This window comes from Ascaphus truei, chromosome 3 (genome assembly GCF_040206685.1).
Source record: "Ascaphus truei isolate aAscTru1 chromosome 3, aAscTru1.hap1, whole genome shotgun sequence".
Lineage (NCBI taxonomy): Eukaryota > Metazoa > Chordata > Amphibia > Anura > Ascaphidae > Ascaphus > Ascaphus truei.
Genome location: NC_134485.1, coordinates 291310938 through 291335344, shown reverse-complemented (window position 1 = coordinate 291335344; position 24407 = coordinate 291310938). Strand labels below are relative to the sequence as shown.

At 38.1% G+C, this 24407-nt stretch overlaps 1 protein-coding gene across 4 annotated transcripts in view; it reads right to left on the bottom strand.

Moving 5' to 3' along the window:
• The window catches only part of DACH1 (dachshund family transcription factor 1), a 466035-nt gene that overhangs the window by 152761 nt on the left and 288867 nt on the right, over window positions 1-24407 (bottom strand). For all 4 annotated transcript variants that reach the window (XM_075591024.1, XM_075591025.1, XM_075591026.1 and 1 more), the window contains 4 exons: window positions 10566-10721; window positions 7670-7842; window positions 6141-6276; window positions 1423-1557 (listed from right to left, as the gene is read on the bottom strand). In XM_075591024.1, the coding sequence (XP_075447139.1) occupies window positions 1423-1557; window positions 6141-6276; window positions 7670-7842; window positions 10566-10721 (600 nt within the window). The remainder of the gene's footprint in view (window positions 1-1422; window positions 1558-6140; window positions 6277-7669; window positions 7843-10565; window positions 10722-24407) is intronic.

Genomic DNA, 24407 nt, shown 5'->3' with positions numbered 1-24407 from the left:
CCTATATCTATACTTACTTATTGATCCAGAGGAAGGCAAACAAAAAACCCCATTAAGGGGAAAAATTAATTCCTTACTGACTCCAAGAATTGGTAATCGGATGAATCCCTGGATCAACATCCTTCCCATATATACTTATTTGGTATATCCCTGTATACCTTTCCCATCTAAAAAGATGTCCAACCTTTTTTTGAACAAATCTATTGTATCTGCCAGCACAGTCTCCATGGGTAATGAATTCCACATTTTAACTGCCCTTACTGTAAAGAACCCTTTCCTTTGTTGCTGGTGAAATTTCCTTTCCTCCAACCTTAAGGGATGGCCCGAGTCCTTTGTGCTGCCCGTGGGATGAATAGTTCTTTTGAAAGCTCCTTGTATTGTCCCGAATATATTTGTATATAGTTACTAGATCCCCTCTTGGAAGCCTCTTTTCTAATGTAAATAAATCTAATTTAGCTAGCCTCTCCTCATAAGTTAGATTGTCCATTCCCTTTATTAATTTGGTGGCTCTTCTCTGCACTCTCTCTAGTTCCATAATGTCATTTCTTAGGATTGGTGCCCAAAATTGTACTCCATATTCAAGGTGTGGTCTTACTAATTCTTTGTAAAGGGGCATAATTATGTTTACTTCCCTTCCATCCATTGCTCGTTTGATGCAAGAAGATCTTGTTTGCCTTTGCAGCTACTGCATGACTTTGGGCACTATTGCTAAGACTGCTGTCTACAAGCACTCCTAAATCCTTCTCCATCAAGGATTCCCCCAATATATCTCCATTTAATTTGTAAGTCGCCTTTTTATTCTTGCATCCCAAATGCATAACCTTACATTTATCTGTATTAAACCTCATCTGCCATTTACCTGCCCACGTTTCCAGTCTCTCCAAGTCCTTCTGAAGAGAAATTACATCCTCTTCAGAAGGACTTGGAGAGACTGGAAACTGTCTCTTTCCTAAAATTCTGGAGTAGTTTATGATACCAATTAAGATAGCTTAATTTTGATGTTAAATAGCTATGTCAACAGTTTACTTCAATATTCTGGTAGCCCTTTGTTTTTGGGGCTACCAGAATAACAGGTTGTAGAGCATTGATCAACACCATTTTTTAAACTCAAGTGAAAAAACAGAGAGCAAGACTGATAAAGACCATCGTAGTGGGGGCAGTGGTCAATGGACCAGCAGAGAAGGCAGGGAACAGATATGGGTCATAAAAGACAGAAGTGTGGGATACTTAGACTAAGGATTTGCAATAAGACTGTTTATATTAGTGTATTAATAATACTGTTTATGTTGGGTTTTTTTTTAAATATGAAGATGTTTTATGTAAATTGATGCATTTTTCCAAATATGAAGAAAAATCTAAGAAAAATTGCTCAGATATAATTAATATTTTGTCATAATTCCCCTCTTTTCAAAATTCACCAACCTTTTTCCATGTGTGTTCTCTTTGTCTCATGTCCAACCTCATGACCGGCAAGATCACCTTCTTTAGGTCCTGGTATAATGTTGGGTGAAAGACCCATCAGCATCTGGTTCATTGAGAGACCATTTTGATGGACAGCTACAAGAGACAAAAATAGTTTTGAAACTTTTTCATAAAACATGTGTAGAAATGCAAATTTGCTTCTCAAGAATAAATAATGCTGGGTAACTCCATTCTTACAGCATTTTATTCTGCTTCAATGTTTCGATGCTCCCAGCGCTGACACATTGAAGCAGAACAAAATGCAGTGAAAATGGAGATCACCAGCGTAATTAATGCGGATTCAGCGGTCCAGGAAGTACACTACCTGCTAAGAGCACACATATTCATTATACTTTTTGCACCTGTATGCTCTAATTGATTCACAGCATTGATGCACAGCCAATCAGTAAATCATGACACACAAAGAAAACTATTTCAGAACATGCCTTAAATAATAATGGTACAAAGCCAAAATAATGTTAAAAAATAGAAGGAGCACAGTGTAGATGTCATTGGAAACACCAATTGTTCTCAGCTTACCTCTGCTTAGAGTAATTTACAGCTTGCTTAATAAATCAAACGGGAAACACCCATAAGAAAAAAAAAGGAATCAAATAGTGCTTATATAAATATATCTGTGCCATATTTAAAATTAGATAAATAAAATAAAACTACTTTGAAAGACAAAAATTTTAATAACAGTTATCACGTGGAGCACAGCTTCTTCCTTGACACCTCCCCCCGCCTAACTGCCAAGGATCCTCTCTTCAACTTCCCTTATAACACTGTTTAAAATAAGGGACTGTCTTAAAATTATACTATCTTAAATAATGTTTAAATCACTGTTCAGTCTCTGGTAATCTTTACCCACATTTATTATAAAACAGACACACAAAACAAACAAAGCAACAAAACAGCTGTTTGTTTCATTGTCTGTTTTTTGGCTGCTTTATGATAAATGAGGATAAAGACTACCAGAGACTGAATCAGTGAGTTAAAAGAGTGCGGGGAAGATCTTCTTGCCATTCTAATGTATGTGGATTTTGGGGCAGTGAGTCCTGCTCCCTCTTCTGACTAGCACCGTATACCTAAGTATTTATATGAACAAAAAGGGTGATTGCAACTGCACCTTTATTGCTTTTGAACTGTATCTTATATAATGTTCATATCACCACTATTTTTTGGCTTGACCATTATTTAGTACATACATCATTATAATATATCCTTAAGCAAATAGTTTAATGCTGATGCAATTGCTCTACTGTAATCTCAGCACCCATACCTGAAATAAAAAGTAAACACATAAAATAAAAAAAATCTTGTGATCCATTGGGAGTAATTCATTAAACTGCGATACGGACGACCCACAGTATTCTTTTCCTTTCACATATTACAAGAATTTTGTTGAAATAAGAATTTCGAAATCTCGACTTTTCTCGAACTGGGCAATTGAAGAGAAGTCTCATTTGTTTACCACACATATTTGATTTATTCTGAAGGGTATTAGAACACCATAATAAAAAAGAGCATATATTTGAGTGTGGATTTGACAAGTTAGGTTTGCTGCATACTGTAGGAGAACGCTCTAGTTTTTTTCTTGTTAAACATATGAAATCTATATAAACCATAGGAAGCAACTGCAAATCTCATTTGAAATCTTACTTATACTTCAAATGTTCAGTAATGTCAATATGAGTAAACAAGAGATGTACTGTATCATAGTATCTGAATATCAAGTGTTTTGATACTTCCGGCATTAAAACCTTTTACAACAGATTTAAGATTGAGATATTTCCCAATTCCATGTACATAAATGAACATCATTATTCATGCAAATTGCCACAGTCTTCATTTTCATTAAATTTCCCTTTCCCTATTTCCCATCCAATCCACAGATTAGAAGGTGATGGTGCCTAAATGCTTATCTATAAAATGGAGCAATTCAGTGGACAAAATTATTATTATATATATATATATCTATATAATATAGTTAGGTCCGGAAATATTTGGACACTGATAAGTGTTTTGTTATTTTGGCTGTTTACCAAAATAAATTCAAGTTACAGTTAAATAATGAACATGGGCTTAAAGTGCAGTCTAAGCTTTAATTTGTGGGTATTCACATCCAAATTGGAGGAAGGGTTTAGGAATTACATCTCTTTAATATGTAGCCCCCACTTTTTCAAGGGATCAAAAGTAATTGGACAATTTACTCAAAAGCTGTTTCATGGACAGGTGTGGGCTATTCCTTCGTTATTTCATCATCAATTAACCAGGTAAAACTTCTGTAGATTCCAGGTGTTGCATTCGCATTTGGAAGCTGTTACTGTGAACCCACAAGATGCGGTCAAGGGAGCTCTCAATGCAAGTGAAACAGGGCACCCTTAGGCTGCAAAAAAAAAAAATTCCATCAGAGAGATAGCAGGAACATTAGGAGTGGCCAAATCAACAGTTTGGTACATTCTGAGAAAAAAAGAACGCACTGGTGAGCTCTGCAACACAAAAAGGCCTGGGCGTCCACGGAAGACAACAGTGGTGGATGATCGTAGGATCCTTTCCATGGTAAAGAAAAACCCCTTTACAACATCCAGCAAAGTGAAGAACACTCTCCAGGAGGTAGGCATATCATTATCCAAGTCTACCATAAAGAGAAGACTTCACAAGAGCAAATACAGAGAGTTCACCACAAGGTGCAAACCATTCATAAGCCTCAAGAATAGAAAGGCCAGATTAGACTTTGCCAAACAATATCTAAAAAAGCCAGCCCAGTTCTGGAACAGCATTCTTTGGACAGATGAAACTAAGATCAACCTGTACCAGAATGATGGGGGAAAAAAATATGGAGACGGTTTGGAACAGCTCATGATCCGAAGCATACCACATCATCTGTAAAACATGGTGGAAGCAGTGTGATGGCATGGGCATGCATGGCTTACAATGGCACTGGGTGACTAGTGTTAATTGATGATGTGACAGAAGACAAAAGCAGCTGGATGAATTCTGAAGTGTATAGGGATATACTGTCTGCTCAGATTCAGCCAAATTCAGCGAAGTTGATTGGACAGCGCTTCACTTTACAGATGACAATGACCCAAAACATACTGCGAAAGCAAACCAGGAGTTTTTTAAGGCAAAGAAGTGGAATATTCTGCAATGGCCGAGTCAATCACCTGATCTCAACCCGATTGAGCATGCATTTCACTTGCTGAAGACAAAACTTAAGGCAGAAAGACCCACGAACAAACAACAACTGAAGATAGCTGCAGTAAAGGCCTGGCAAAGCATCACAAAAGAGGAAACCCAGCGTTTGATGATGTCCATGCGTTCCAGACTTTAAGAAGTCATTGCCTGCAAAGGATTCTCGACAAAGTATTAAAAATCAACATTTTATTTATGATTGTGTTAATTAGTCCAATTACATTTGAGCCCCTGAAATAAGGGGACTGTGTATGAAAATGGTTGCAATGCCTAAACGTTTCATACAATATGTTTGTTCAACCCCTTGAATTAAAGCTGAAAGTATGCATATACAGCTGATCCGCGCACCTGATCGGGAGGGAGGGAGTAAGGAGGGAAGGAAGGAAGAGGTGGCCGGAAGCCCTACACGTCCCCCAGCAGCGGCCCTCCGAGTCCAGCCGCAACCTGCTCCTTACCTCCCACCACCGGCATCCATTCCCCTTCACCGGCATCCACTTCCTCCCCCTCCGAGGCCCCCACACCTAACGGCCTCCCAACACCCCCCCTCCTCCCGACACCCAACCCCCTCCTCCCGACACACCCCCTCCTCCTGATGCCAGCTCCACTCCGATCTCCAAAGGTATGGAGGGGGAGTGGGAGGTGTGAGTGTGGTGTGCTGTGCAGTGTAGTGTGCTGTGAGTGCTGTGAGTGTGTGCTGTGATTGCTGTGAGAGTGTGCTGTGACTGCTGTCAGTGTGCTGTGAGAGTGTGCTGTGAGAGTGTGCTGTGAGTGTGCTGTGAGTGCTGTGAGTGTGCTGTGAGTGTGCTGTGAGTGCTGTGTGCTGTGAGTGCTGTGTGCTGTGAGAGTGGGCTGTGTGCTGTGAGCAGTGAGTGCTGGGAGTGTGTGCTGGTAGTGTGTGCAGTGAGAGTGTGTGCAGTGTGCAGTGTGAGTGTGTGCTGTGAGCAGTGTGCAGTGAGTGCTGGGAGTGTGTGCAGTGAGAGTGTGTGCAGTGAGTGTGTGCAGTGTGAGTGTGTGCTGTGAGCAGTGTGCAGTGAGTGCTGGGAGTATGTGCAGTGAGAGAGTGTGCAGTGAGAGTGTGTGCAGTGAGAGTGTGTGCAGTGAGAGTGTGGGAAAAGTTAGTAGATGTGGAATGAGGTGCACCAGGGAAGTGTATACTATGTCACATCTGCACCCTATTTCACATCTGCACCAGGCACTTTTTCTTATGTGGCGTGAGTAACAAATCTTGATCGAGTCTGACTTGAAAATTTGCTGTAAATGTAAGACTCGTGAATTCTGAATTTTTACAGTACAATTGGTGTAAATCCAACCAAAAAAACAATAACATGAGCTGTGCCTCCTTTAAGGGGTCTTTATACGTGGTACCAATGTATTATAAACCTAAGATACAACAAGTGTATTGGTCTATTGCCTTTATTAATAGAAAATAGCTGCTCCATAGCATTTACATGAAAATAGAGTAAAGTAAATATATAACATACGAATCCTGTCTGAAGAACTTTCAGTCCTTGCTGGGGAGCTAGAAACACTACTGCTTCTATGAGATGAAGGGTGACTGCCTGGCCTTCGACCATCTTCAAGAGAGGGTGCGGGGGAAGGGCTGTCTGGAACACGTTCCTACATGGCAAATAAGCAAAAACAATTATAGATGACTAAAATAAAGAAGGCAGAAATTTTACACAAATACATACATTAAATTAATTGTTATCACTGTAGCTGCTACCCAAAAATAAGCTAACGCTATTATTACACATTACTTTGCACAATTGTGTCGTTTGCCCTAAATATTTTCTAATGAAATAAACAAAATCTGCTATTGGTAAGTGTGTGCAGGCAATTTTTAAAACTGCTTCCTCAAAACAATATATTAGGGAACAGGAAAATAGGTCATATAAAATACATTCTGAATAATTATACTATACTGTATATCTTTCAGTAAAATAATCATCCCTATTTGCTCTTAAAAATGGTACCTTTTATCAAGTGTTGTATTGTAAAACCATTGGTAAGTGCAAAAAGAAGCCACCTCATGTATATGGCATGTACAGGTCACGCCTGTCACACACAGAGTGATTCATGATTGTCAGACTCTGCTATCCTAGCTTGTTACTGCGCCTCTGGTATTCACCCAACTCATATATCTAAACATTCTATTACAAAAGGACATCTAATGTTCATCTCATTTCTGAAAGGGCAAATTCAAAAAATATCTCAGTATGAGGACAAGACAGCTACATAATACATACAATAGAACAACCTATGGCTCTCAAAATAAAAATGTAGACTAATGGACTTAAAGTATTGGAGTTTTTTTTTTGCAAAATGTAAACTTAATTATTATAGCTTTAATCTGAATAATATTTGCTGTTCTCTTAATATAATCTTTTTTATAAATTATAAAGAATCAAATATTCTCATGTAAAGCAATTGTAATTCCAAGCTTTATGTGCACTGTAGTGCATTTACGACTCCCTTTCAGCAGTTTACACATCATTGTGAAATCTTCCATTAGATCTCAAGTTTAAAGAAATATTCATGTGAAATTATATTTGTAAACATCTAAAAATGACTACCACTGTACATTTTGTAAGTATTGCCTTATAACTCATAATTAAATACTGCTCCTTTGGGAGTTCTGCAAGATACTTTACTCAGTTACATATACTGCAGCATTATCCCACATGTATCCTTTTAGTGGAAGCAGTTTGTATAGTATATTGCTTTGATATTTGTAATGTTTCTTTTTGCGTTAAGCTTTCAGACCTTGGGGGCCTATATGAAGGCAAAACTGGTACTAGGGCAAACAACTATTTCCAGTCAGTTACATCTGTGCAGGTGGCATCCACAAAGATAAATACAAGATTCACATGGGAATGAAAACAGAAAACCCCACTTTTCCTTCTAAGGTTGAGGTTATCATATTCATAGCGATCCACAACTCAACTGTTAGTTCATGAAAACTATTACTGCTGTTACAATAAAAAAATAATCTCTATAAATCAAAATGTACCTTAATTACAGAAGTTTCAACTCTGGATGGGGGTCTCTGTATTTGTGCTGCTGCAGCCATGGTCGCGATGGTATTGAGGTGGTTCATCTGGCTCATTGCCATAGTAACAGATGCTGGAGGTAGACTAACTGGGATTAAAGGATGAGGCATCATCATAAATGGGAGTTCCAGACCTACAGAGATAAATAAAACAAAGGATATAGCCGTCAACTAATATTAACCATTCAATTAAGCATGTGACATATTACTTATCTCTTCATCTGTTTGTGCTCTGACTTATTTACATAACAGCATACCACATACCGCTTTTCAGGGATGTGGTTTCTTGGTGAAGTACCTTCTAACGGTTCTTTTAAACAAACCAAATAAATAAATAAACCTGATTGTAGATAGCAATACACTTTGGAAATCCAGAGAAGAACATAGCAATAAGAAATAGGTCAGAGTTCAGATGGGGCTATTTCTTTCAATCTTTCCGTTGCAAAATTTGTACAATATCGGTGACAAATATAAAATGTATTTATAAGATAGTGTTTGCCTTTCATTTTTCTAAATAATTTGCTGTTTTTCTACTAGCTATTTTACAATGGGGAAACTTTGATGAATAACATTTTAATGGACGTTCAGTTATCTTATTTGTATATATTTTATATTTCTACTGTGTCCTGTATACTGCAACACCACATTTTTTTATATATATATATATATATATATATATATATTTTATATATTATATATATATATATATATATATATATATATATATATATATATAATTACTAAGTGCGCTATCTATCACAATAGAATCAGAAAATGTACCATACAGATGCTGCCACAATGTATGCACTATACACAATAGTGCTATATGGAGTAGAAAGAAAGAAAACACAGGTGCAAATAAATTGTATACTACTAAAATATAAAATTGATTAGACTGGGGACATAATAGATGATCATGGATTACATCTAAAGTAGCAGATAATTCAGGCATATAGGATATTACAATCCTCTCCTTCGAGGTCTTTTCATGCAGCTGGTTGTGACAGATCCAATGTAATTATACAGCTGCTGACCTAAACGTGACGTCACATTCACGATCTCGCGGGACTAAGAGCTGGTCGGGAGGAACCCACAGGCAGTGGTGGACAGTTGCATACCGACACACAGAGATCCAGCGTCCCACGTGGAGCCAGGGCAGACTGCCGAGCAGCTGGAAGGAGAGGATTGTAATATCCTATATGCCTGAATTATCTGCTACTTTAGACTATAATCCATGGTCATCTTTTATGTCAATTTTATATATATATATATATATATAAACAAACAATTGATTAACTGAGGATGAAGTGCATACTGTAGGTTGCTTGATAAAAGTAAGGTAAATAGCGCACCTAACCTCAAGCACCAAGGGCATCTTGCCCCAAGGGTACATAAGGAGATAAGTTTAATAATAACTAAACAATTATATTTAATATTTAAGGGCTCCATTTCCACATGCTCAGTAGCACAAAATTGGCAGAAAGCAGGCGTGGTGCCTACTGTATATTTAAAAAGGGAGCAAGATCACAACCGGGGAATTACAGATCTGTAAGCCTGACATCAATAGTGGGGAAGCTATTTGAAGATTTAGTATGTGATAATTTTCAAAAATATCTAATGGATAACAAAATGATTAGTAACAGTCACCAGGATTTATGAAGGATATTTCATTTCAAAACAAACATTACTCATTTTTTGAGGAGGTAAGTAGGAATTTAGACCCGGGTAATGCAGTTGATGTGGTCTACTTAGATTTTGCAAAGGCTTTTTATATGGTGTCACATAAGAGGTTGGTATACAAAATAAAGGAAATTGGTCTGGGCAAAAATATTTGCATCTGGATTGAAAATTGGTTGAATGATAGGCAACAGAGAGTTTTCATAAATAAAACCTATCGTAATGTAAGTGGAGTACCTTAAGGTTCGGTACTGGCACCCCTGCTTTTTAACTTATTTATTAATGACCTTGAGGTTGCATAGAGAACAAAATCTCCATCTTTGCTGATGACAGTAAATTATGTAAGGTACTGTAGTAAAATCAGAGCAGCATGTAAGTTCTCTCCAGAAGTACTTGGATAGACTGGAAACTTGGGCAGGTAAATGTCAGATGAGGTTTTACACAGATACATGTAAGGTTATTCATTTGGGAAGCAAGAATAAACAGGCGACTTACAAATAAATGAGGCTAAATTAGGTCAATCATTGATGAAGAAGGATTTGGTAATGCTTGTAGACAGCAGGTTTAGCAATAGTGCCCAGAGTCAGGCAGTAGATGCAAAAGCAAATAAGATCTTATCTTGCATTAAACAGGGTATGGATGTAAGGAAAGAAAGCATAAATCATTAATAAGACAACACCTTGAATATGGAGTACAGTTTTGGGCACCACTCCATAAAAAAAGACATTATGGAACTATAACATGTGCAGAGAAGAGCCACCACATGAATAAAGGGGATGTAAAAACTGATTTATGAGGAGAGGCTAACTAATTTAAATTGATTTACATTAGAAAAGAGGCATATAAGAGGGGGATATGATAACTATATGTAACTCCCTGTATGTGTGAGCTTGCATACTATCCAGGTAAGAAAGACGAATCAGGGCACTGTGGATTTAAAAAAAAAAAAAATTGGGCCAACAGGTAAATCGACGTTTCAACTGCTATAGCAGCCTTTCTCAAGTGCAGTGGGTAAGTCTTGTTACATCTGCAGATTTAACTCAATGGACATGTGTCTTTTTTCAACATCGTCTAATATGTAACTTTAAATGCCTCATTTTAGCACTGCCTCTTTGATTAAATACAAAAGACAGTTTTATGACAACCAACAATATGAGTAGTGAATGATAGCATCGCTTACCATTTGGCAGAAGGTGATTCTGTTGAAAGGAATTGAGAGGATGAGTAACTGGAAGGTTATGCTGTCCAGGTAAGTTGGGATGGTTAACAGAGGTTTGTGATCCTTGGGTAGGGAGTGACTGAAGTTTTTCTTTATCCCAAGAACCATCACTGCTCCCTGTGGGAATTAATATAAATTATTTGTATTTAGGATGTCTGAAGTGCCTGCATTTGCAAAATAGGTGATAGCCTGAACCTAGCAGGAAATTTGCTTGCTCAGATACATTGAAACATATTAGTTTAATTTACATATCCTAATCATACCAAAGATGGAGACTCAATACTTTCCATTCGTAATCCTCTGTAGAAGTAAATATACAAATCATACTGCAATTTTGGAATTTAAAAATGAAATTACTGATGGGATATCTCAGATCATTGTTTTGGAACCTATAAGTCATCATAAATGCTTTTCCTCTGTGGGAGATTCAGCCACAGATATTCAAGCATTGCTTTCTTTGTAATCAGAATAATTAAAAAGAGTAGAAGTAAGTCTTTCAGACAGTATCCAATATACTGTAGTAGACAGAACTGCAAGCACTTATATATGCAGAATTTGAAAGATATATGATATATATATATATATATATATATATATATATATATATATATATATATATATATATATATATATATATATATATCTTTCATATATCTTTCAAAGGCTCATTGTAATTTCCTAGATAATAATATAATTGGAAAATAAGATCTTCCTGACAATATATATATATATATATATATATATTTATTTTGTCAGGAAAATCTTATTTTCTAATTATATGATAGATCTAGGAAATTACAGTGAAATTACAGTGAGCCTTTGGGTGTTAAAATAAACTAATAAACAAAAACACACAGAAAACATAACAGGTGTTTGCTTTGCACTGAAGCTGACTCGAAGTACCTCAATTGCGCTATTTAGCATTGTTTATTCATATAAAATTGTTTGTCTTTGAAAATTAGTATTCCTTTTTTTATTCCATTATGAAGAGGTTAGGTTTGAGAGCACTTTTAAGTGACAGAATGTCAAGAGATATTTCTATATATACTGTACAATAATTAACTAAGTAATCGTAAACATGATGCAAATGTTCAACACTACTACTGTACTTCTTATATAGTTCAGATTTTTTTTGAAAAGCCTGTGAGGCAATCACAGATGTTATTTAACATAATGTATTCTGCGTGCTAAATTGTATCATGTTTATATCGCTTATACTAAATAGTTCCATAGTATACTTGCATAGTATACCTTCTAGTTTTCTGCACACATACCTTTTACTTGAAATGTAAATAATAATTCAGTATGTGTAGAATATAGGGTAAAACTATTTATTAATATTAAAAGCATGGTTACTTAAGTAAAAAGGATGTTCAATTTTGCTAAACGGTTATTGCCACTGTAATTCTAAATATTTATTGTATTCACATAACAGTATCCATATAACCACAATATGATCCGTGGTACAGTAGTTCATAATACACTGTGGAGTCACTTCACTTACAAATACACAGTTGAAGAATGGCTGCACTCATTTCTATACAGTACCACAGAGCACAAAAGAAAATGTTCTTTATTATTTTCTCTAGATACTATTACATTCTGTATAAGTTACTGATTAAGTTAATAATTACAGCAGTCAGTCAATATTCCTTTTTTTTTGTAACAATACAGAGGAAATATAACCACTAATAAAAACTTGCACCAAAATCTTTCAAAGCATTTTTTACATAAAATAAATTATAACTTTTAAATTAAAATAATGTTTCACATAGTCACGTATATAGACAATACTCTTGTACAGTGTTTCCCAACTCCAGTCCCCAGGGAACCCCAACAGGTCAAGTCTTAAGGACATCCCTGCTCCAGCACAGGTGGCTCAGTCAAAATGACCGGCCACTGATTGATCAACCTGTGCTGGAGCAGGGATATCCTTAAGACCTGACCTGTTGGGGTTCCCTGAGGACTGGAGTTGGGAAACACTGCTCTAGTAATACACTTTATGAGGCTTGTAGTTCAATTTTAAAAGAACAATAGAAAAATATTGTAATTTAGGTCTCTACAATAAATTACTTTGACAGTTTGAAATCCAAACTTTGTGAACTGCATTATTTTTTTGGAAGTTTGAAAGGTGAAAATCACAGATTGGTGATTTAAAAAATAAAAAAAGGGAAAACTACAGGCATACCCCGCATTAACGTACGCAATGGGACCGGAGCATGTATGTAAAGCGAAAATGTACTTAAAGTGAAGCACTACCTTTTTCCCACTTATCGATGCATGTACTGTACTGCAATCGTCATATACATGCATAACTGATGTAAATAACCCATGTGTAACAGGTTCTATAGTCTCCCCGCTTGCGCACAGCTTCGGTACAGGTAGGGAGCCGGTATTGCTGTTCAGGACGTGATGACAGGCGCATGCGTGAGCTGCCGTTTGCCTATTGAACGATATGTACTTACTCGCGAGTGTACTTAAAGTGAGTGTCCTTAAACCGGGGTATGCCTGTATTTGATCTCTACACACAGAAGTATATCTTTCTTTAATAAAAGCAGCAATACTACTTTCCAACTTTTTTCCTTTTTTTACTATATGTAAAGCTTGTGACAATGTATAATTCTACATTCTTACCTAAACTGGCAATCTGTTGCCTAAACTGGCACCTAAACTGGTGCTGCTGTTTTAAATCTGTCAAAATCCTGATTGTGTGCCTAACCTAATGGCCGCTTCAGTCAGCGTAAGGCCTCGGTCCCGCTGCGCTCGTTGGCGCGGGCGGCGGGTCGCGAGTTCCCCACCAGCAGGGGAATCCTCGCGAGCCGGTCCCGGTCCCCCCTGGCTGCACAGAGCACTACACGCTGTAGCGCGTCAGCCGCTGGAGACACCAGAGAATGGTGTTTCCTAGCGTTGACGCGTGACGTGTGTGGCTGTGAGCCAATGGGGAGGGGAGGCTGCGGGAGGAGGAGAGGCTTCGGGGAGCGGGGAGGAGTGTGGAGTGAAAGTAGGTGAGTGCCTTTCTCTGTGTGTGTGTCTGAGTGCGTGCCTGTCTGTGTGTGTATGTGTCTGAGTGCGTGAGTGCCTGTCTGTGTGTGTGTGTGCCCGAGTGCCTGCCTCTGTCTGTGTGTGTGTGTGTGTGTATGAGTGCGTGAGTGCCTGCCTGTGTGTGCGCGCGTGTGTGTGTGTATGAGTGCGTGAGTGCCTGCCTGTGTGTGTGTGTGCGCGTGTATGAATGAGTGCCTGCGTGTGTGTGTTTAAACTTACCTTCCAGCTCCAGCCCGAGTCCGTGGAGGGAGGGGGGGGGGAGAGTAGCGGGTCCCTCCGCTCAAGCCACCCCCCCCTCCCTGTCAAACCGCCCACCTCCCGATCAAACCTCCCACCTCCCGCCCACCTCCCGCTCCGGCTCCCGCTCCCTACAGACCGCAGATCGCGGTCTGTGTATCTCAGCGCACCGCCTGTCAGCAGCGCAGGTGCGCTGACTCTGGGAGCGGGGCCTTAGCCTAACTCAGCAACTCCAATGTATCCTTGTATTACTAAGGTACCCTTATCTATTGTTACAGTATACAGCTCAAACTGCTGTGAACATTTGCAACACATTAACCCCAATAGGAAAGTGTTGCAAATATATTGCACTGATTGTGAGGTGGTTCAAATCAGCTATAGAAATTAAAGGATACGTTAAAACTAATTAAACATGACATTAAGAGTTGAGGAAAAACAAAAAATAAAAAAAACAGTCACTATTATCTAATACTGCAGAACTAATTTATTTAAAAGAAATCAAACAAAAAAAACATAACCATATAAGATTTTACATGTTTTTCTGCTTTAACTTACCCGTACCTCATTATTTTTAAACAGATAATAAACCATTTTAAATAAATCTCATTTTACAACAGAACTAAAAATGTTTTCTATAAAAGATTATATTTGAAATCAAAGCAGTTCTTTTTCAAATGACTTGCAGTACAGTACATGTGATGTTTTATCAAAATGTTTATGAAAATCACAACACTGGTAATAGAATGTGTCATTTCTTTTATAGTTATAAAATTCAACCTCCAAGCATTTTATCCTAATGAACGAATGTGTTTGTCCTGTATGTATAAAATATAGTTTGTATTTGTTGTACAAGATTTTTAATAATAGATGATTTTAGGTTTGCTTCAACATATTCAATAAAGTGTGATTAATTTGGTTTTTCAAAAATGCAAACTAGACATTACTATATTACTTTGCAAAATGCACAGCTTGCAACATTATTGTCTCAGTGGGATCTTAAATTGAATTGTAAAATGTGTCTTATTTCCAGTTTGATTTATGTAAGAAATTGCAGAGGATAATGCCCTTTTTGAAGTTTCATTGCTTCCTGAATGAAAAAATACTACTTAGGAAACCATGTTATGTATAGTTGTAAATTACAGGAAAACTATAATGTATATTTGTGACAAGGATGTCATGTTGTCATGTTTGATTTTTATAACTTCATTTTATTAAGGTTTTTTTTACATGGTGTATCTTACGGTACACATGTTCGGTGATTTTATTGCTGTATTCTAAGCAATTACTAAATCTCTTTCTACTTCTAAAAAGGAGCTTCCGGTGCCATGAGAATTAATCTATGATACCATTTAACTTAGCTTTTTGAAGTAAATATCACTAGATAAAAGCCAGCTGCCTCTGAATAATGACATACTTGAATGAATGTATCAGTGTTTGAAAATGAGAGTACAAATCTTCTAAAAAGCTTAATTTCCATAAGAACGCTTAGAGATCTACAAAAGAATAAATTCTGAAACAGAATGAACCAGCAGAAATCAGTGTAGATTAAAGGCCAAGAGAAGTTGCACCATGTTTTCATGGCTTTGGCACTTTTTCTTATCAATTATAGGTGCAAATAGTTGGTGCCTTATTCTATAGAGTGTGATAGCGCCAATTCAGCTCTGGCACGCAAAAGGTTTCAACTGGGCTTTTTGTGCAGTAGCTTTCTAAGATAAGCCCAATGTCTGTACAATAGATCCACAGTAAAACATATTTTTGTGAAATAATACAATACTCTTAAAAGCAACAAAACAATTAAAAACTGTTAGGAGCAATTCAAACTTTTTCAGGTTAATGTAAATAATTATTTCCAAACAATGCCATTTGATAAGAGTTGTATTGAGCATGTAGGCTGGGATTCATTAAGCTGTGATGTGGGGTATCGCACTCCGATCCTAATTGAACTGCCACTTAAATCAATGGCAGTTAATGCTGGATGTGGGTGCTATACCCCGCATCGCGGCTTAATGAATCCCAGCCGCAAATGTTTGTAAAAATGTTAATTAGTACCAGCCAAGAGGTGTAATACGGGCATGGATGTGTGATATTACAGCAGCACAACATTATGACACAAACACACACTCACTATATTGTAAGCAGTCTTCTGTCACAAGAAACATGTCAGTGGTAGAAGATAAAAAAGAAAAAAAACAGACAAGCACAGCTTGTATAAGAAAATGTATAAAAACAAAAATATTAAAGCTCATTCACATATGAGTTAACACAGGCGAGTGTGGGGTAGCGTGGGCACGATAGCCGGCAGATCACGGCGATGCAAGCTGGCTGTCCAAATTAATCTCCGTGTAGATGTTCCTCCGGTACCTGTGTCCTGCATTCAGTCCCGGAAGAAAGGAGATGCCGTCTTGGAGATTTCGCCTCCAATGTGATTTTGGCGTTAAGCTTCAAAACAGTGGTCCTGCTGTTCTCCTACAGCCCTTCCACTCACAGGGGGTGACACGCTTAGTTTGGCTTTGCTCCGCTACAACACAATGGCCTCTGAACAACTCAACAGGGTTGCTGAGAGGCCATTGTTTTGTAGCGGAGCAGAGCCAAACTAAGCGTGTCATGGCGGTAGCCATCAGAGCCGAGAAGACGAAGTGTTGTAGGAGAACAGCAGTACCCCTGTTTTGAAGCTTGGCGCCAAAATCACATTGGAGGTGAAATCTCGCGAGACGGCATCCTCTTGCTTCCAAAACTGAGTGCAGGACGCAGGTACTGGAGGAACCGCCGCATGGAGATTAGTTTGGACTGCCAGCTTCTATCGCCGTGATCTACTGGCTATCATGCCCACGCTACCCCACACTCGCAGGTGTTAACTCATATGTGAATGAGCTTTAATATTTTTATTTGTGTTTTAATACATTTTCTTATACAAGCTGTGCTTGTCTGTTTTTTCTTTTTTGCATTCGAAGGTACTCCCCCCCCCCACCAGGGGATCGCCGGACATGGGATCATTTACCTTGGTTCACACAGACAGAGCACCCTTTGTTAAGTATACATTATTCCAAAGATCAGACTAGTTCAGCACGGTTCTTTTGTATGTTTCAGTGCTAGAAGATACCTTGACGTAAATGTGTTGCATTTTGTCTTCTAGCACTGGAAGGTGTCTTATGGAAGAAGACTGATTATTAAACATAAAACTTTCACTACTTCTAATCTATTTGGGGTTAATTATTAATTTCCCTCAGTTGCATGAAAAACTGCACTAGGGTGTCAAAGACAGAAATCCCATATTTTTATTTTCTAAATCTAGTGATATTTTTGCAGCTGTTTTGGTCCCAGGAGATGTAGAGATACATAGATATAAATAGCCCCTTAACCACTAATCTCAAGATCTGAAAATCTACTATACTACTCTTGAGTTCGTGGCCTCACTGCTCAACGTATTGTAGCGCATACACCAAACACACTTTTATTGGCACTAATACATAAACACCAAACAGTTAATCTAACACACATACTGAAGCTGCCAATGATTAGTGTAATTATAGAAAACGTCATGCCAGTTATGTATCTAGGTTTCTGTCTGAGTATTTAGCACCTGGAAAGCTTAGTCATGTAAGATACATGTTTGTTCAATAAGCTTCGGCTTTGCAAATGAACTTCAGACCTTTCCCCACCTCCAATGCAAAAAAAATATGGCAATTTTAACCTTAATTATCAGCAAATGTTTCGGTAGAGGGGCAGCTAAAAAATTATCGAAAATGGAAACAAAAAACATTAAAGGGCAGGAAAGCTAACATTTTTTGTTTCACTTCAGTAATTTGCATCTTCACTATAGCAGATAAATACATATTGATTTGTAATATACACCTGGCATAACCGATAATGAAAGTCTTGAATTATTAACTCCAGAATGGTTATAAAAGCATGCATCAACTAAAAAGGAAGCCTTGGAGTCATTAGTGGAAGGGTGGCATGACTGTGTGTCCGAAAGACCTGCAGCCAGGTCAACAATGATTATGTTTAAGGGGAAATAAATGGTAGATGTGGCTGGGGATGTGGAAAGTATGGGGTGAAAAGGAGAAAGGTTGTGTGAGAGGGGTGATGCAAAAGGGGGGAAATGAGAAGGGAGGAAGCTAAATATTTTAGTGTTCATGGACTGAACAGATGGTAAGACCCTGCCAACCGCCCTTAAATTAATGGATTAAACAATGGGTAGGAATTAGTAAAGTGCAGAAAAAAGTGGTACTGTAAATTAAACAGAAAATCTAGTGCAAGCATGGTACTTCCTTGTGTTGGTATGTAATCCTGAATTAATGGCACTATTTAACGTTTAAAATAATGAAAGCAAAAAAAGCTGGGTGTTTGGCAATCCTTCTCAGCAGCAGATGGACTTTGCCAGGGGAATGCACTGGAGATTGGTTTGGCCGGGGAGAAAGGAGGCTTCCTTCCACTTCCACTTCCACTTCCACTTGATGGATTAATTGGGAGAGCTGCTGCTACTGCCCGTGCTATGTAACATGTGTGGTGGTGTCTTCTCTTGGTGGGAGACAATGATAAAACCCAATTGTGAGCACCAGAGCATGGTGGTGTGCCCACATATATGTGGTGCTGGCAAGGTCCTCTTAATTTATGTAAAACATTGTGAATAAAATGTTCTGACCTTTTTCACCTACAATTGTGTCTTGGGGGCCTGTTGTATTGTATTGTATGTCTTTATTTATATTGCGCCATTAATGGACATAGCGCTTCACAGTAGTAATACGTGACAATCATATAAATAACAAGTAATACAAAAACCAGGTCATGGGAATAATTGCTTCAGACATAAAAGTAACATTTAGGAGGAGCATGCAATCTAATTGGTAGGTAGGAAGAACGTACAGAGACAGTGGGAGGGCATTCTGGTAAATGTGTCTGCAGGGGGCCAAGCTTAATGTTTCATGTGTATAGTATTAGCCACGGTGGTACTCATATGCTTCTATAAGCAAGTGTGTCTTAAGGTGGGTCTTAAAGGTGGATAGAGAGGGTACTTGTTGGCTATTGAGGGGAAGGTCATTCCAGAGGTGTGGGGCTGTCAGTGGCGGGAGAGGGCTTTAGATACAAAGGGGGTAGAGAGAACAAATCCTTGAGCAGAATGCAAGAGTCGGGATGGTGCATAGCGAGAAATTAGGGCTGAGATGTTAGGAGGGGCAGAAGAGTGTAAAGCTTTAAAAGTGAGGAGAAGAATGGAGTATGAGATGCGGGATTTGATCGGAAGCCAGGAGAGTGATTTCAGCTGGGGAGACAGATTTAGGAAAGAGTAGAGTGATTCTGGCAGCAGCGTTTAGGATAGATTGTAGGGGAGACAGGTGAGAGCCAGGAAGGCCGGAAAGCAGGAGGTTAAAGTAATCAAGACGGGAGAGAATGAGGGCCTGAGTCAGAGTTTTAGCAGTCGAGCAACAGAGGAATGGGCGTATCTTTGTAATATTGCTTTTCTATTAGCAATCATAAAAAAAAATCGCTGGGCCAGTTACACAAACAGTTTTTTGAGCGTTACTATCACGGTATTCAGAAAGCCTTGATTACCTGTGATAGCAAAATTCCCACAATGGTCAAGTAGCCGGCGACATGATGATCGCCTCTCTCAAAAGGGGTCACTCTGCGATTTCTTTCAGCTGCAGAGAGTGCTGCACAGAGAGAGCCGCCCCTACCTGCGCATATCTCGCCAACGGTCTAAATGTTTTAATATACATTTTAATTCTAGTGTAGATGAGCAGGGGGTCTCTGGAGCAGAACCCCCTTGATTTCAGGTCCTGGGACCCCCTACTTCCTGAGATAAAGGCCTCGTTATGGGGTGCCGGTATTTCCTATGCTTTTAAATGTCTCGCGTCACTTGAACGTGGGAATAAAATGCATAGGAGAACCCGGCATGCCATAACATGGCATTTATCTCGGGAAGCAGGTGGTCCCCGGACCACAAAAAAAGTGGTTCTGCTCCGGAGACCCCCTATGTTCATCTACACTAGTATTAAAATGTATATTAAAATAGCTTCATTACCTTCGCTGCTAGCCGCTAAGGCAATGAAGTGGTTAAACCTCATAGATTGTTTATTGGGGCAGAAAGTGTGGATGAAGGGGGTAGTAGTCCCAGGGTGGGTAATTAGGCCTGCCTGGAAGGTTGCGGGAGGAGTTAACTCCTTCACTACCATAGCGGCGGGAACCAGTACATTAATGTGTAAAATAACTATGGTCCAGATATGTATAATAGCTCATTTACCCATTATAAAATCAAACATTAGCCAACCAGCATAAATAAAGTAAATACAACTTTCTACTTACCCCTGCCATCATGAAGGGTGTCCTCATCAGTATACTGCAGGCTCCAGGTCCATGTGCTCCGTAGCCAGCAAGAGTACATAAAAAAATACAATCTACTGGCCCCTAACCACTTAATCACCTTCGTGGTTAATAACCACTATAGTAATTAAGGGGTTAACCCCCATCACCCTCAACCCACCATGGAGGCCTAACCACCCACACTGGACCCACTTTACCCCCCCCTGTACCCATGTACCCTGTGACTGGCACAATGTTATATCATACCCATATAATTTGGACATGATAAGCCACTATAGCAGTCAATGGTCAACCTAATAAAAATAATTAAGGCAAAAAATACACAATATAAAAATATATACACAAGCACCTAAACACCCCAACAATAAAATAATTAAAAAGCCTGATACTACACATGAATAACATTTATCTATCACCAAAATAATAAAAATTACGTTACTTCAAAACATAAGAATTAAATTAAATAAACACCTATCCAACCAATTCAAGAAATAAAACCACTATACAAAAAATCAATTAAATAAATAAAACCACTAGCCAACCAATCAATTCAATAAATAACAGCACTAGCCAACAAAACAATGAATTAATTAAAACCAGTAGCCAACAAAACAAATACATAATTAAAAACGCTAACCAATCCTAAAATGTACTAAAAACAAGCCATCCAAATCCAAACAATTTAATCCAAACAATAAACAGAAATAAAAAAAATAACAATCAGTTGAAAACAAGCATTTGCCAAAAAATGCATTGGCTGTCACTGTATTTATTTGTACCTGCACAGATTAATACATTATCAGTCAATGGGTAATCACAAACATAAAAATAAATAAATACAATGACAAAACCTGAAAAAATAAAATTATATACAGATGCAATGGCCATTATTTTAACAAATCACAGTGCCGTTTTTGTGTGCCCTGCTGTACCCCAGGCACACATGTTTATCGCGGTTGCGTGTTTGAATTTCATTTATTGTGTGCAATTAAATGCAATGAAATTAATGAATTCTAATGTGTACAGTACTGTGCTACTGTGTCAATTTCAGGTGTTTAAAAGCCACAACACTAAAATGTCATTTTATGCACTCGCCTGCACTCGCGTCTTAAGGCGGTATGGTTGGAAGAAATCCCGCACCATGACATGGGTATTCCGAGGTATACACCGCGTGATTTGTTAAAATAATGGCTGCTGCATCTGTACAGTCAATATTTTTCTTACCTTTAGAAGTCTTGACCTTCTGAATCCCGGCATTTCTAGAAGGTCTCAACCCGCGACATCATCCACTGCAATCCGACTACAGCCTCCTTGAAGATCTGCATCACGTACAAAAACCTTCTTTCTTCCATCCATCTTCTTTCTCCTTCTTCTATCTTCATCTGTTATTCTTTTCTTCTTTTCTTTAATCTTCTATCTTCTTTCTTTCAATCAAATAGAGCCCCACGGTAAATCCACAACAGAAGTTGTCTCGTCATCTTCTTGAGCTAAAATGAGACGGAACAGGCCTGATATAGAGCCCGTGACATCACATTTTAGGGTCAAATGGTACAGCTCCAATCCGCTTGGACGCTGTATCATGTGCCCGCCTTTTTTTTTTTTTTAAAAGATGAGACATCTCCTGGGAGGTACGTCACATCCTTAAAACCACATAGCTCATATCACATGGTATTACAGCGAATGGCATTGAAGACAATCCCATTGGTTGCTGTACCATGTGATAGGTCACATTAGTTAAAAAGGATGTGACATCGTAATAAGGATATCACCTCCTTTTTAACTTATGTTACCTAGCAACAGGTTAAGTACACAACAAGCTCCCATGTTGTGCCGGCACGCTCACAAGCTAACATACCTAGGATTGGGTGGCTACTACACCACTGACACTGATTTACACCCACACAGCGTTATTTGGGAATTGTTAATTACCCTGTATACTGTGTGTAGTGATCCTCATCAGATGAACACAGGTACTAGAGCCAGTAAGGAGCCAATAAACTATTTGTTTCGCTTATACTGTGTCTGTGTTGCTTCTGCCGTCTGACTGAAGACAATATGTGTCCAAGTAAGTTATTAAAAGGGACTCAGGCCGCAGTAAGTCGCCAGTAAGAGCCAAACTAGAGACAGTAAAGGGCCACTAAACTATTTGTATGGTTCATCCTGTGTCTGTGTTAATCCTGCTGTCTGACTGTAGACCACGTGTGGCCAAGTAAGTTATTAAGAGGTACTAAGGCCAAAGCCTCAGCTATAGTTATAAGTCTGAGAGACAAAAATAGAGAGTTACATATATACAAATATATTCTTGAACAATACAAGGAGCTTTCAAAAGAACTATTCATCCCAATGGCAGTACAAATAACACAGGGTCATCCCTTAAGGTTGGAGGAAAAGAGATTTCACCAGCAACAATGGAAAGGGTTCTTTACAGTAAGGGCAGTTAAATGTGGAATTCATTACACATGGAGACTGTGATTGGGATACAACAGTAAAGTGGCTATGTACTAAAATGTAAAACAGTTTGATTTATTGTAAGTAACACTGGGTAAATGAGTAAGAAGGTGCTTTAGGTCAGAGTATAAATATATTTACTAGGTATATGGGCAACAGCTTCTAAATGCAATTTTATCATTCATTTTTTTATCGTTTTGAAAGATGAAATCTTAGAAATAACAACTTTGTGATAAGCCTTTTTAAGCAATTATGAGAGTAGCCTGTTGTAATCATTTTGCCTCCTCAATAAAAGTATTATAAGAGTGACAATTATGGCTAACGCAATACATACATATTTGCCTACAGGACTACGGATAATCAATTTTGATGGATGTTCCCTCTTGGCACATCAAAATGTATTACTGATTGTACGTATCCGGAAAAAAGAAATTCCGCTAGGTAATTGGCAGATAAACAAATAAAAATGTTTTACCTGTTCAAGGCTATTCTTTATGCTTTTATTAATATCAAGGTAATTCTTGTTAATTAAAAAAATCAAGACGAGAGTGTACTGGGCCCACCCAAATACATCAAATGTCATCGATGTATCAAAACCACAAATCAATACGCTAAAGTACGCCGACAATTGACCAAAAATTTTACTTTTCCAATAGTAGCGTTTGACATATTAAATTAAACACTTTCTGCCCATAGCTTACCTTTAAATATGTTGATAGTATTGCCATTAAAGCTAAAAATAGGTGTATTTGGGCACATTTAGGTTTAGGCTTTCCACAAAATATTGCCGAAACTGTATGTACTGTATTTACATCTCTGCTACCTTTTTCATTTTGCGATTCTTACGTTATAGTGATGTTTTTCGCATTATTTTCTATATACAAATGGGATGTGTTTTTTCTTATAGTGTTCGTATGTCCTTCTGTTTCTTGTTGATTGATAGTGGGATTCGTTTGGTTATTTCCTCCTGGACATTTATTATACCTCCAATAATATAGTTAATAATATTGTGAATTTATATGTAGGTCTAAATACAGATGTAGCAAGATTCACTGACCCTGGTGCCACTGATTAAGCGAAAGTCGGCGGCGCCAAGAGCAGTGTATGCCGCTCTCGAGCTTCAGGGGATCCATGCTTCCAAATGGGTCCACCTACCAGGTTGCATGACTGTGCGTGGCAGCGGCCCCGAAGACACAGTCTTGATACATCTGTATATTTTCTATATGGTGCATGTCATATAGATTTCTAAATCGACTTGTTCGTCCCCTTGAACTAGCAATAAAAAAACTGAACAAGAGGTCTGTGATTGTTCAGAGTTTATTGAATAGCATGTGAATAAGTAATTTATTCGAAATGTCATATCTGCATGCTGATTTTCAATTCCGCCAAAGAAAGCCCCTAATTTTTGGATGGACTTTCATTAGCTACCTCTTCACCTTTTTTTGAATTGGGTGAAGAGTGCTTCAGCTTTTTATTTTTTTTGCATGAATAAACAGCTAAATGTTCCTCTTCAAAGGTCCTTAGTCTAAATAAACCAGGAAACTTACATTATTGAACCATGGGGCTAAAAAATAACATGTTAATATTGTTAAAAGTAAAATAAAATAAAAATATGTACACATTTTAATACGTTATATTAATCACATGTACGATAAAGGCATTCTTACTTTGAGGAGATGCCAAAGTGCCAGAGTCTGTAAAGAAGTGGGGTTTATGTAGAGAGAAATCACAGCTACAGTAATCAAAAACAAAGAT